The sequence below is a fragment of the Vidua macroura genome, chromosome 1, assembly GCF_024509145.1.
Source record: "Vidua macroura isolate BioBank_ID:100142 chromosome 1, ASM2450914v1, whole genome shotgun sequence".
Lineage (NCBI taxonomy): Eukaryota > Metazoa > Chordata > Aves > Passeriformes > Viduidae > Vidua > Vidua macroura.
The window spans coordinates 41,560,583-41,576,011 of NC_071571.1; the positions used below are offsets into that span (position 1 = coordinate 41,560,583).

At 37.2% G+C, this 15,429-nt stretch overlaps 1 protein-coding gene across 1 annotated transcript in view; it reads left to right on the plus strand.

Annotated features, from left to right (window-relative positions):
* Positions 1–12,255, plus strand: part of CMTM8 (CKLF like MARVEL transmembrane domain containing 8) — a 35,911-nt gene extending 23,656 nt beyond the window's left edge. Inside the window, exons 2-4 of the mRNA XM_053985614.1 lie at positions 4,914–5,087; positions 8,987–9,103; positions 11,690–12,255. Of these exons, the coding sequence (XP_053841589.1) occupies positions 4,914–5,087; positions 8,987–9,103; positions 11,690–11,773 (375 nt within the window). The 3' untranslated portion in view covers positions 11,774–12,255. The remainder of the gene's footprint in view (positions 1–4,913; positions 5,088–8,986; positions 9,104–11,689) is intronic.
* Positions 12,256–15,429: the final 3,174 nt, after the last annotated feature.

A 15,429-nucleotide genomic window follows, 5' to 3' on the forward strand; every position in this document is an offset into this window, starting at 1 on the left:
ATCCTGGTATGTAGCCAAGGGAGAAAAGGATGGAGGTTGAGACACTGACAGGCTGCTTGTACTGCTGCTAAGGTAGCTCCTAACTTGTGATTTAGTAATGAAATAATGATGTGCAATAATTTAGAATGGTCTCTCTGTCTTCTAGTCATAAATCTCCTTTGCTAGGAAGAAGAGGCAAGATGTCTTGCTTTCTCCTTGCTGGATGCTATCCATGTTTAGGTGGCTTTGCATACAGGAGGCAATTCGTGCTGCAAATGCACAACTCTTCTAGTATCCATCTGCCATCCTTTTCATCTGTGCCAGTAGCAACTCCATATAAATCCTGCAGTGCTTATGGTCGCAGGAAGCATCTCTTAGATAAAGGATAGAAAAAGCTTCTGGCAAACATGCCAATTTTTTTTTTGTTTTGCTTTAATTTAATACGTGAGACTTGGGTTTTTCTTCCTGTCAGTTCTGCTACAATGAGACTTCTTTTATTGTGGAAAGGATGTACACACATTTTTAACTGTGTTGCTGAGTTAACCACTCAGGAGAAATGCTGGAGAATTCCAAACCCTGGTACCACTGGAGAGGAGTTATTACATCATAGCCTTTTTAAATGCAGGTTGCAAATACTAATTTTCTTTTGCAGTTTTTAAGCTGCTTTAAAAAGCAAAACTGGAAACACAGATTCAAGCTCACAGCTGCTTGTATACCTGCTGATTTGTGATACGAGACAAGATGTGTCTCATGTACTAACAACAATGCCCTTTTTTTTAAGTGACTAAATAATCCCATATTTTTGAAGTTCTCAACACTGCAGAAGAATTATGGCATTTATTTAAGGGTTTGAAAATGTAATTAAGCATTTAATTTTAAACCTGCACACTCAATAATGTTGGACTTTGCTACCAAGTTACTTACTTTTTATGGTGTCTGCCAACTGCTGAAGTATGCATTAGTGCATTGACATATTAATGCATTTTAGTAATGGAGGTACCTGATCAAGCAGCAGCAAAATGACCACAAAATAAATGTCTGAGTTGAAATCAGAACCTGCTATAAACAACAGAAAACTGCTTGCCTTTATCTTGCACTGACATCCCTATTCCCATCTGACTTGAAAAACCGGACCCGGTTGGTGAAGCCCTTATAGTCTTAGGACCCAGCATCCCCTCTCATCCATTACCACATTAATGGTAAAATGCATTCTTTTCTTGGGCCTTCTTCATGCCTTTCCCTCCCCCTTTCTTGGGCTCATTTTTTCCACAATAGTAGTATGTTCCTGTAATTCTAATTAAGCATATTCCAACTTGCTCATAAATTAAAATCAAATACTTAGCTATTACTAATACACTCTAGCTTACCTGGTCATAATGAGATACAGGCCTTCCCCAGATCCTGGGTGGAGCTTTCTCCTTTGTCTTAGGGCTGACCTGGAGCAGTGAAGGTGGCTGTGCACCCTCTGTGCTCGCTGAATTACTGCGGGCACTCCCCAGCTGTTGCTGATCTTGGAATCAAGTATTGCTTGTCTATCGCTCACTTGCCAGATTCTGTACACTGGATGCTCATTGAATTGACATTTGAATATAGTCCACTTTTTCCCAGTGGGGAGGTGTGATACCAAACCAGTAGGAGAAGTGGCATTCTCAGCTCCAGCAGATACAGCAGTGTCACCCAGTTTGTACTGATCTGTTGAACAGCAAACCTGTCATGTAAGGGACAGTCAGAAAATTACGAGGCAGGTGTTTAACACTGCAGAAGCTTCTCGGTATTTAGCATGCTGAGAATACCAGCTAATCACGGAAGGCTTGCCTAGATGTCTGGATTCCTTTGGCTCCTGAGGTATTCATACGGCCAGTATGAACTCTAAATCAATTTATTGCATATGTTTACATATGCAGCGAAACCATTTGCCATATCATTTAACTACACAGAGTGAATTGTTGACCATGGGCTGATCTGACCTTTTCAGGTCTAATCAAGAAGTCTGAAATATTATTTTAGCCTGTCAGCTCCAGTAATATGCTGTAAGAGTATCTGGATCTAACTGAAAATGTCAAATGTGCTCTAATATGCAACCCATCAAAGTTACGATGCAGGAACCAGTTAAGAATATAAATCTGTAGCATCTGCGGTGCATCTCAATTGCCTGGGTGAGATGTTCTACCATTGATACAAGCTAGCTAAAAATGTGGATTAAAAGCAATTCTTTGGAATACATGTGAGGTGTACAGCCACCTAAATATTAAAATGATCTTGGAAGAGGGGTGATAATTCCAGATTAGAATACTGCTGGAAAAAACAGGGCCCAACCTGGATACTCGTGCTCTAGGGAATGTCTTGCTAGCTTTAGTGTGTGGTTATGTAAGATTAGTGGTCTCGTGTAACCTCAGAATTTTCCTTTTTAATTTTAATAATTTGCCACTTGTGAAGATTTTGCTCTTTCAAATAATAATCCATTCTATAAGCTGAGGTATCTCTATCAATCTTATTGCATTTGTTCATAGTCTTGTGCATTTCATGAAAAATCTACTTCTCTATTTAAAAGTGTTCTAAAAATCAACATTTATAAACAGAGTATTTAATGATGTTTAATTTTTTTCCCCTCACCTTCAAAATTTCCCTTCTTGATATTTTAAAAGATACTCAGATCTAGGATAAATCTACCTTCAATAATTATTTATCAAGCACGAGATCAATTGTTTATCAGTATAATTTCTGGATGATGAATTTAAATTTGGATTAAAGTGTATGGGTGTAATGAAAAACAACTTTGTATCCCACAAAAATGGTATTTTTTTTAACTAAACAGTCTATCAAAATTGTTTAGTCTTAAAATACTTGTTACATGAAAATTGAGTTGCTTTTTATCTGATTGTGGGTAGTTCTTGTAATTTGAGGTGCTATTAACTGAATTGCTACTATTAGTAAAACGTTGTTGGAAGTAGAATTAAAATGAACTATGGGGAGCATTGCTGAACCGATAACTGCATTGAAAATAGTGTGTTTTAAAGTCTCCACTGAACGCTATTTGTACTGTTCTTACTAGGCAATGCTGCCCTCCCCTGGTATGCTGTGAAAAGCAGGAATTTTTATCCCGGTCTGAGCCAGTTTTAGAGCTTCCTGTTGAAGAGAAACTGGTGGATTGGTGAAGACGGTGGGGGAAAATGCTCTTAAACAGACCATTATATGCTTTTTCTCCTAAGAGAGAAAGAAAACTCCAAACAAATCATAAACCAGACATTTTTTGTGCAGTGCTTTTTTTGTATGCATGATGCAGATGTAGATTAATGTACAAATAATATACATTGAATCTCCTGGTATGAATCTCAATACATGGTAGAGGGCTGAATTAAGTTTGTGTGGCAATTTGGAGGATGAATTGAAGACAAAATAAAAATTGAAGATGCAAGGTGGTAGGAGGACCAAATACAAGAAACTTTTCTATAACAGTAAAGTTTTGTCTTGTAAACATGAATGATAGATCTCTAAACATTATATATATATGTTAAATTCTGCAATAGAGAAGTAAATGTGACCATGGCCAGCAGCTTGCATGGGAATAGGATCAGGTCTTGTGCAAATGAAGCTGTAGCAAAACCATCATCTGCTCTCAGGGTCTGTTGATTACAAAGCTATCACCACAAGCTCAGGAAGTCCCTTCACTGCACTGGTCCTGAGAGCTGAGGAGGGTAGTCCAAGGAAATATTACTGTTGTATGGTCTGTTCTTTAATGTATTTCCTCAGGTGTCTGCTACTAACTGCTGCTGGAATAGAATATTGGGGTAGAAAATTCTTTAGGCTGGAATAGAATATTGGGGTAGAAAATTCTTTAGGCTGTCCAGCTGTGGCTCTTATGTGTTAAATGCATTTCAATTTGCTTTAATTTTGTAATCCATTTCTCACTGCTAGGTAATTTCACCATAGTCCAGATAGCAGAAAGAGCTAAGCCTTGTTGCAAATACAGGAATTCTAGTTCCCACATCTGAGTCTAATAAAGTGACCTTTGCTTTATGTTTGTTTGTTTGTTTTTAAGGTATAGAATATCACTTTCTTTTTATGGTTAAGGTTTTTCTAATTGCTGGGCAACTTGAAAAACACACAACTTTTTTTTTTCCTGTGGCATATGACTTGACCTGTGCTTTGCTCGCTCCTCATTCCTTTTAATGCGTTGGAGATCACCTAACACTGGAGAAAACTGAAGAGAGTATGTTCACGTATTTCTTTGTCTTGGATCTGAACAGATCCAACAGGAGGGAGTTTTTGTGAGTCCTTGTCTACTACTTAGGGTCAAGTAACCTAGGAGACGTTTTAAGAGCTGTGGAATATAACGACATTCCTGATCTGACTTGCTCTTCTCCGGTTAGAGTTATAGGTTGTAGTGGTGTTGGTATTTTACTACAACCTTTTACAGTAAGTTGTTCTGTGTCCATGGTGTCTGCCAATCCACAGAGCATGTGTGGGCCAGTCTGAGCTCGACTCCAACTAGTAAGTGACCTGTGACTGTGGCAGATCAAACCTGAAGATCCCAGTGGTCTTCACAGGCTGTTGTTTCTAAAGTGACATTGCTGGCAGCAAAACAGCAGTATTTGAATTCATGCACATCAGCAAGTAAGCTGCAATAATCAATCCTTTTGGGACCTAGCTGTAAAACCACTGCAAGTATGGCTCCATAGTAGTTAAAGGTTGAGCTAAATCAACAGATAAGACGCCTTTTCCTTTGTGACACCCTGCCACAGTAAAACCAGTTTTATAGGATCTTTTTTGTCAGATCAGTATTTTGCCAGTGCAGCATCCCCGTCCAGCTCATTGAATGGTTCATGTGAGTGGCAGTGGTGTCGCCCCTTGACCTTGAAAGAATGTGTGAGGTCTAGAACTGTGTAATAGTTTTCTTTCTTCTCTAATAGTTTTCTTTCTTCTAACTTTTGCAGGTATTGGGGCTGCTGGTGTGGACCCTGATCGCTGGAACAGAATACTTTCTCTATCCAGCCTTTGGCTGGGTGATGTTTGTAGCTGTGTTCTACTGGGTTCTCACCGTCTTCTTTCTGATCATCTACATGACAATGACCTACACCAGGATCCCACAAGTGCCATGGACCATGGTGGTAAATATACCCATTCTTTGTTGTTCCAGGTTTGCTGGGTTTTGAAGAGAATAAAATATTGGTGCATTCTACATGTATATTTAACCAACTCTACTTGTACTCTTTGCAGATTTTTCCCTAATTACTATGTGGCTGCATACCTGCAGTGTTTAACTTTCACACTACTCAGATACTTTCAAAGCACTTTTTTCTATGTTTCACCATTTTGTTCAGCAATTTATGTAGTGTCTTGATTTTTAATGTGTGTGTGACTGATACTTATGCACACTGACCTCTTTTTCTCTCTGTAGTGGTTATGTCCCATGAAGAATGAGTCTGTTGCTGCCTCTGAGGTAACAGACTTGGCCATATGGCTTAAACAGCAGAAATCCTTACTGGAATCAACACCATGCATTAGAAGCAGGACTTGGGCTCTTAAAACATGAGTCTTCCTCTGCTGAAGTTAAAGCAAGGATAGTTCAGAGGTAGCAACACTCTGACAATCCCTATGTAGTCTACTGTGAAAATGGTGCTGAAAATTATATATATGTAAAATATGTACCATGTAATCCTTTGCTTTGAGCTCAAGAGTTAAAGCAAATCAGATAAACAGCTACTGTAATTACAGAAAAATTTCACAGGCACTTAAAATGCAGATCCAGTTTTTATATCCAGCAAACCTGGCCAGCTCTAACTCTCAACAGTATATTTTTACCTCATTTGCATAACAGTCTGGTCTTTGGGATAGTAGATCCTAAAAGTCATCGTCATTTCAGCCAACTGGCTATTTGTGACCCATCTAAGAATCACTATAAATTTTATCTTTGCATTTGTTGGATACAGTGAGATATTGGTTTGTTTTTTTTTAACAGCTAAATATTATTGACTAGAATTCTGTTATTTCTATGATGAAATGTATTTGACTTCAGTTTTGCTAACAGCTTGTTATCAGCTATATTGTGTATGTGACTAAAATTGAATACTAGAATACTCTTCTCTTTTAGTGTTCCCATTTGCTGCTGCAATAAATAGCCAGCTATAGCAATTACTAATAAGAACAACCAGGATTATGTTCAGATAGCTTCTCTATTTTCAAGTTTCATAACCAGCAATTACCATTAAGCCTGTAACACTGCTATAGAAATGCTGGATTATTTCAATTACAGCAGTAATGTGTCTGAGTACATTTAAAGGTGTGTGGTTTTGTTTTTTTTTTTCCCATTGCATTACAAGTAAGTAAAGTACATTCAAAGGGAAAGCATCTTTATATCCATTTGAATAAAGCTTTGGTCATTACCCTTCTTTCATCAGTTGAATGCTATTAGGAGACAACTGCACATAAATGAGTTGCCCCATATCTATGTGGTAGACAAACTGGAATATTTGATTTGTTTCTATTTCACATCACATATATTTCTTGCTCTGAGTTCCAAATATATTGTAGATGTACATAAATGTAAGTCCAAAAGGTAGTCTCCTTTTATATAAAAGGGTCATATAAAGAGAAAATAAATACAAAACAAAAATAAACACAAAACAAATAAAAGATGCTTGTGTTTCAGCTTGTTTTGCCCTAAGGTATTAAAATAGCTTTTGGGTACAGCCCTTGAATTGGTTCTCTGCTGCTCCTGTATGGCCAAGAGGAATGTTGAGTCTCTTTTCAGAGAGGTGCTTTTAAAGTCTTTGTAGGAAAGAGCATGACACACATATTTTTGAGTGAGTTTACACCCACCTTTACCCTGTTCTCTGAAGAATCCTGAATTTCAGTATCTTCTAGTTATTTCTCTGCTTCCTTAGGCGACTGTTAGCTCAAACTGTTCCTATTGTACGCAGTATCCAAAATTACATCTGGACATCTCTGTCATAAATGCACTTTTTGCAGGTTAAGCACATTACCAAATTGCTTAAGATGCAGTTACTTTTACTGCAAATTAACCCAAAAGACGTGCTTCAAAACTGACTCTCCTTCATAGTGCAAGTTTTTTGCTAAAACAATCAATGGAAGCTTTTAAAATCTGGTGAATTTGAATTTAAGAAGCAGATGGTAATTTAGCATGAACCATTTGGTTTGAGTAATATATTGGCAGCAAAGGCCCAATCAGCTTGCACTGCATCCCATCTTCCTCAACAGTGTTATTTCCCAGAGCAGCACTTTGCAGAAATTATGTGCTTTTTCCTTTTTTCTACATGACAAGATATTGCAGGGATTTGTAGCTTTCCAGGGTAATTGAGTCTTTTTGGAATGGGAAATTTGAAAATAACAACAAATACTCTAGGTAATCAAATTTGGAGTTTCTAAATCAGTGCTTTACAGAAGTTCACCAGAACCTGCCAATTGTTGGCATCTCATCCTAAAACTGACAGTTTGATATTTTATTGCTGTAGTGCTCAGATAAAACAAGGGGTGAGATTGGTGGATAGACACAGTACCTTTTCTTAAACAAACTGATATAGGTGAGATGAACCCCCCACTCATTTGTGTGTGAATCAAATCTCAAGTGCCAGTCCTTGGACTCCATCTGAGTGCTGAGGCACTGCCCAGCCCAGTTCCCTGCAGAAGGATAAGTGGATCTTTTCCACTGTTCCTTCTTAACTTCTCTTCTTGAGCTGCAGCTTTTTTTAGATTTTGCCAAAGCTGGTGAAAAGTGAATTAAATTGTGGGTAATTGGCATAAATTCCTAGCATCCACCGGGACACACAGTGGGAATTAATAAGTTGGAGTTGCACCAATATGGCAACATGTAAGCAACTAGAGCAACGGTGTTAGAGGTTATATTTGTGTGACAGTCTAGAGTGCAAAACTGGGGTCAGAAGCTGAAGGGAGCTGATTATGTACATGAGGACGAGGTCTATATTGAGTTACCCATTCCTGCAATTGTAACTAGATACAAAGCATAACCGAGGCTTCCACCTAAACATGGCACCAAATTTGTATGCCTTAGACAAGTAGCAGGATGGAGTTTGAAGGGATTTAACTTTTTTTTTTAGTAAGAAGAAACTTCCATGACCAAGTAGTGAAAAAGTAAAGGACAACGTATTAAAATAATGTACTTTAAAAAAACCCTCATACATTTTTCTCTTTCATCTTCTTAGACATCTGTTCTCTCTTCCTTTCCTGTTCTTTCTCACATGCAAAAACCAAACAAACTTTTTGTTTGCTCTCTCTATGGTTATGTGAGGTCATTGTTACCTGCTTTGCTTCTTTCTTAGTAATAAATATAAGTACCCTGAGACTTATTTTAACTCAAGAGGCATTAACTTTGCCTCTTGAAAGAGAAAATGCAGCATCTGCCATGGGTCTTGATGACCCATGTAGTCCAGTCAGACTGTTCTCCTCCTTAGATTTACCTGTTTCTTTCTCCTCTTAAAAACAGACAGAAGGGAAAGGTACTGAGAGATGGAAGAATACAACTGAGAAAAAAAGTCACTCTCTTTATGTCCTTCAGTAGTGTAGAAAACAAAGTTTTGGAAGCTTTATAAATACTCTCCATATGCCAGGAATTATTGATTCCTTTATTTGTGTAGATTAGAAATGTAATCAAAGTGCAATTTGGTCTTGTTTCTTTGTTTTGTTTTTTATCATGTAGAGTCATATTCTTACTTCCTAACCTTAGATTGCAGTAACCAAACTGAGTCCTTATTTTCATGTCTGGAAAATCACAGCACACCAACTTTAAGACTTTTTTGGATTTAGTGTGATGGAGAGAAGAGTTTGTCCAAAATATGGCTCAATGTTTATGGATCTTCAAAGCAGTTAAATTTTAATCTCACAGATAGAAACATGGAAAAATGCAAAAACAGTTAAGAATGACAATTCTGGTGTACACTGCATGTGTTCAGTGTATTTCAGAAGAGAGTTTCATAATGGTGGAAAACAAATGCCTGTGTATATTAATGATGTATGTTTGTCTTTTCAACAGGGTCTGTGTTTCAATGGAAGTGCCTTTGTTTTGTATCTCATTGCTGCCATTGTAGATGCATCTTCAGTTACCAAAGATCTGGACAATCACAATTACAACAGCTGGGCAGCTTCTTCAGTGAGTTCATTTTTTGTTTAAGTCAGTTCTACGTCCAGTAAAGTTATAGCCAATGAAGGCTCATTGGAAGTATGGGTTGAAGTTGCAGGTGTTCTGCATTTTGAAAAGCTGCAGAGTGATAGAGGTCACACACAAAACCTATAAGTAGCTGCAATTTAGTTAATAATTTTTAGCGGTGACTAGAAATTCCATCAGATAACAGTCACATCAGAAAAGGCAGTAATGTTTTTAAGATCACACTGATTTCCTCCTCCCTTGGCCCCATTTATTACCAGCTCTCTGGCTGAGGTCTGCACATCAGAGCAGACAAAAAAGATTGTGTGAGCATCAAATCACCCCAATGCACTTGGACAACTTCAAAAGCAGTTTTAGTTAGCAAACTAACTCAGCTAACTTTGCATGCTTATGCGTAAGATGCATTCAGCTTTCTGTGGGCTGAGCTATTGTCTACATTGTCCACAGAGCACCCTGGGGAAAGCCCTGGAATGCTATTGCTGTTTCCACAATGATCTTCCTGTCACAGCTTCAACTTCTGATAATCTTTCCTTTGAGTTGCAAGGGCAATATGTGAAAAATCATGTAACGTGATGACATTACTATCTTAGTGCTTAGATTTAGAAATCCAAAACAGTCAAAGTGGATAAAAAATAAAAAACCAAAACAAAACAGGAACAGAAAAGAAAGAGCCTTGTCACTTTTTGAGTTAGGTGAACACAAATCCCTAGCAAAGTTAAGGGACTTGTAAAAGAACTTCTTTCATATTGTGGCAATAGGAGTCATATTCAATTGTATACAGGAATTCCAAATTATTGAGTGTTCATGCTTCTGCAGTTGTCCTCCTGACTATTCACAACTCCTGTCTGAAGCTTATTTTGTATGGCCATGAACACAGGAACTTGAACACCTGCTCTGTTTTTGTCCTGGGAATTGGATCATTAAATCCCTGTCATTTCAGTGGTGTTCAGGGTCTTCTCCTCTTGGCAGTTTGTAACTACAGATCTGTTACTCAGCCACTGCAGCTAACAGGAACTTGCTTGCTGCTGGATAAGCTTCCATGCTGATTCAAGTTTTATGCAAAATGCATGACTGTTCAGTGTCTCATGGGAGGTTTGTATTCTCTTCTAATACTTCCTAATAATGTTTATCTAATACAGTGTCTAAATAAACTATTAAATGTGGATTCTTGCTTTCAAAATCCATTAAGGGGTTCATGGATAGAGGATTTAGCAAATAATCTATCCCCAATAGTCATTCTGTTAGAAAGATTTTAGATGGAGCTTTTATTTAATAAGAAACAAAATAATTGGGAAAAGAAGAATGCTACAGTATTTTGTTGTAATAAGATTTTACATCATCATCTACAGTGTTTTGGAGTTAGAGATTAAATTTGCAGTAGACAATGCTCACCAAGAGCCCTCTGTTGAAAGGCTTAGATTGCCTGGATGAATGCTCAGCAGTGCCTACCCATGCCAATGATGGCATATAAGCCAGGAACTGTAGAATCATAAAATATTTTTAGGCTGGAAGGGACTTCTTGGAAGTCATCTGGTCCAACTCTCTCTACTCCTATAGCAGGGCTAACTCATATCAGGCTACCAAGGCCTTGTCCACTTGAATTTGAGTATTTCCAAATATGGCTATTCCACAATGCCTGTGTGCCTGTTTGATTACTCACGCTGTGGGATGTTTTGGGTTTTTTTTTTTTCCTAATATCTAATTGAAATTTCCTGTCCTGTAACTTGCGTTTGTTCCTTCTTGTCCTCTCATTGCTCACTTCTTAGAAAAGTGGTGTTAATCTTATTTGCAGTGGCAGCTTTACTTGATTCAGTTACTAGCACAAAACTTTCTGATATTTTCATGAAGACTATCTTGAATGTCTGTTCTGAACAACATGCAGTGATTAACAAGAACTTAAGCACTAGTGCTGAATTGGACTTTATCAGTACAAGTGAAATAAATCTAGGCTGCTATAGAAGGCTTATAATGTTACCAATTTCTGACAAGGTAGTAATATGACAGTGTGGTTGCTGACACTGAGGAATATCTTTATTTATCAGTAGAGGACCTCTGGAATTGGTAAACTAATCAGCAGTGCTGTTTGAGACTACATCTAGGCCTGCATTTGAATCCATTTGAATCTGTAAGCAAACAGATGCACTGTGTGCCATGCTGAGGTACAGGTGGGCTGTAGGCAATATCTGGAACACAGCAGCAGGGCAGGAGTGTTAGGTTGAGCTCACATTGTCCCACAGACAATTCCTCAGCCTCTAAAAGTGGCAAGTATTTAGATTGGTGGCAGTCCAATCTGTAAGATCCATACTGAGGCCGTATAATGAGGAATTTATAAAAAAAGTTGAAATATGTAATGTTTTGTCTGCTCCAAGCCCATATATCCATGCATAGTATAAGCTTACTTTTACACAGTGTTGGCTGCCATGGCCACACGAGCACGAGGTGAGAGTGTGCCATTTTTGTCAGTTTGCTATTTTCCTTTTTCCCAAGTCCCATAACTATTTTTTTCCTTAGAAATTACAGTGATCTCAAATATATTCATTTCCTAATCTGTTTTTTCCTCTCTCTCAACAGTTCTTTGCCTTCGTGGTTACCTCCTGCTATGCTGGAAATACGTATTTTAGCTTTATATCCTGGCGATCACGAACTTTGCAGTAAATACTTTGTTAAAGTGAATTCTGTAGTGTAAAATACCTTGAGGATTATTCACTGTTGATAAAAGCTTGGAAGATGGGTGAGGTATTTTTGAACATTTCTCCTAGAATTGACACAACATAAACCAAGATCAATTGATTATTTATAATAATGGCATCTTTAGAGACATTTTTAACCTGACTTTGTACTATATAATAAAATTTCATACTGCTTCTTTTAAAATTAACATGGTATTTTTCTAGACATTGTATAATTGTTACTACTAGAACTTTAAAAAATCTTACTCAATGTGCCAGGTGTGTAAATGTAACTTTTTAAGTGTTACAGTTATACTTTTGATACTGAAGGCTACCAAAACTAAGACTGATATTGTATCATTATTATGTATGAAAAAGTGACATTGTGCAGGAAAAAAAAAACCACCCGAAAGTTTAAAAAATAAATAAATAAATGATCCAACTATACATGTTTTGCAAACTGAGAGTAGAAGGTTGCTTTTTAAATTTCTTTTTCAGAGTACAATATATACTACCAAGAATTCTGATGATCCTGTCAATGTGCATAGTCTAACAGCTTCTCACATCACAAGGTTGCTTTTGGAACCTGTTACTGTAGGTCTGAAGCTCAGGTCTGAAGCTGAAGAAATGTTGTGCCTGGAACACATTATCTTAACAGGTTTTTCAGATCCAACAGGCTCCAAAGCAGGAGCCCAGACAACAGCCCCTTAGTGCTTGGTGCTTAACCTACTGAGGGCATCACAAATCTCTGGCTAAAGGTAACACTTCTTGTTTCTCAGCAGACTATGATTGTTTGGGTTTTCTTCTCCTCAGATTAGGCCATTAAAATGGCCTCTTATTAAAATCTGGGCTTTTAAATCCTATTAAATGATACAAAGATTAAATCCACAGAAAAATTGTCAAGACACCAGTGCTACAAGCAAGGAATTTCCTCCCTCCTTTCCTGTCTACTGGCATCATCTGCAACTTGTTAGTTTAACAAATGAAGTTGGTACTCCTATTTAAATAACTTTGGATCAAGCAGAAGTATGACAGAATATGACTTTCAAAATAGATACCTTTGAAAATTACTTTCAAATACAAATTACCTAAGGATTTTTTTTTCCAGAAATTACATGGTGAGTGAAAGGTTGTGATTATTTTATGATGTTATTTAAAGCTTTCCTCTTTAAAACTACTGGTGAATCTTTTATTCTTGGATTAAGAAGATTTGGATTCCCTTCTAGTCTTCAAAAGCTTATTTAGTTGAGAATATATGGTAGCAGAGAAACCTTACTGCTTAAAAAAACCTTTTTTATTTCTCCTTGTAACTAAATGAAGATTACTTATTTAGAAGATTGTGGTTACTTACATATGTGCCTTGCAGAAGATTTATCAGCAGACAGCTAATTCCCTTCTCGATCATATGGTTTTCTTCTTGATTATCTGTCAGTCATAAGATTTCGGTGTAAGGGAAGCCAAGATATTATTTAAAAACCTATACTTGTCTGCAAATTGCATTTGGCTACACAACATAGGTCAGGCTGTCTGCTGCTTGCTAAATTTATCCAGTTGTAAGAAGGAAGAATGGCTACCAACTCTGTATTTTATCTGCACAGATGAAATGTGTCATTAAAATCCCGTATGCTCTTTTCCATTGCTGGGAATAAAAAGAATCAAAGGCATTGAAATGATCCAAGTGCCAACTGATAAAATGTGACTAGAAATATAGCTAGAATTAAAATTTCATCAGTGATTTCTCATCAGTCAAAAAGCTTCAGTAGTACTAGAAATTCTTTCTTAATTGTTATTTGATGTATCTATTTCAACTCCAAAGGATGTGACTATGTTTGCACAAGCATTTCAAGATTTTGTAATAACTGCAATGGTTTGGTCTAAACTCATAACCCAGACCTCATTTGTGGTCAGAGGCAGTAAGAGGGAGTAGAGCTAAGAGGAAGTTCTGTTTTGTCCAGTTTACCTAAGATTGTCATGGCAGCTGTGTGTTTCATGTCAGAGTTAGCCCTTTCATGTAAGATAAAACCAGATAAGGAGTGATTCTGGCAAAATATCTATACGCTCTCTAAGACTTCAGTGCTGATCCTCAAGGGAAGATCTGCAGAATGACTTTCAAAGACAAATCTGTGAGTTGAATCCTTAATTCTGAATTTTAAAAAATACATACTAGGCAAAAAATTGCTTTGTACTTGGCCTTTTTTTTTTCCCCCACAAATCATAACTTACCTGCCTTGCTCTGTCCTTTCACAAAGATAATTAAAATTGGAGGAGTTAGCACAAGCTGACCATTCCTTTTGGAATTTTTTCTCCAATTTCAGGCCTGAAGAAAGGCATAAGCATTATCTTCCATTTCACTAGTCTTAAATATTGATTTGGAAAGTATGAGTTAATGCATTTGTATATTCTAATATTGATAAAGAAGATAAGCTAGTTGTGGTTTATCATATAACAATTAAAACAAAGTTTGTATCTGCTGTACGTTAGTACTCATAAGTTTGAAAGAAGCCTTAAAAGAGCAACTGGTAAGTGATGAAGTCATTAGTGAAATTCTTAATACAGATACTTTAGAAGAATAAACAAACTGCTAATCAAGTTGAAAAAGGAAGGTGTTTGACTTATAAATAATTTGTTTTAGACAAACAGTCTCTGAAAATCTAAGTCACATACATAAGGGTACTTGATGTCAACTTATGGCCATTAATTTCCATTTATTAAGGAGTTGTCAGTACCTTTTTTCATCATCATACACAATGCACTTAACAAGACAAAGTAAATAGCATGAGAACTGTAATAAAAATTCCAAATACAGTAGAGTTAGGTTGACTTTGTCCCAGTGCTCCATAGAAGACGTCTGTATTACTGGGTAGAAAATATGTCTGTTATTCCACTTGTATTAATTTAAAGTTATTTCTGTTTCACTGCCCTGACCTCAGATCAGCAGGGCCCCAGTCACACATACACTTTCAAAAGAAATAAAGAACTAAAGAAGCTGAACCAGCAGGTAAAACCCCCGTATTTCTAAATAGGAAGTGAAGAAGTTACTGGAACCTTCCTCCACAGGGCTTATAGAAACCTGTAGCCATGCATGCTTCCAAATGGGAACTGTAAGGAGAAGAGAAAAAAAACCAAAAAAACAGCTGTTTAAAAGTGGAACAAATTTTTCTTTTTTTTTCTCAGCAGCTAGCATTTTACTCTTGTGGCGGTAGCCAGTGTTGTAGCTTTGATATCTAATGACATGAGATAAAATGTGGTGGGACAGGTAATACCTTTTATTGCAACCACAGGATGGCTTAGGAGAAGTCCAGAACTAGGTACTGCTTAATCTAGTGAGGACAATTGCCCACACTGGCAAAACCACTTTGTTCCAAGTAAGTTGCTTATGCTGAGACCTCATGTGTGTTGGGGGTCATCTGGGCTTACATGTCTTCCCACTTAGGACAATTTTAGTTGCTGAAGGAATTTATTAAATACTAAATATGATCAGAATCTGCATTGTAACTGTTGAATGAAGCAGCAGAAGATGGGGTTACTACTGCAGTGAGTACAAAAGTGGCATATGCCCAGCTCAGAGGCCTGCTATTACCTCACTTGTCAGAAAGCAGAACAAGTTATCTTGAGGAAATATATAGCTTCCTTTGCTGCATT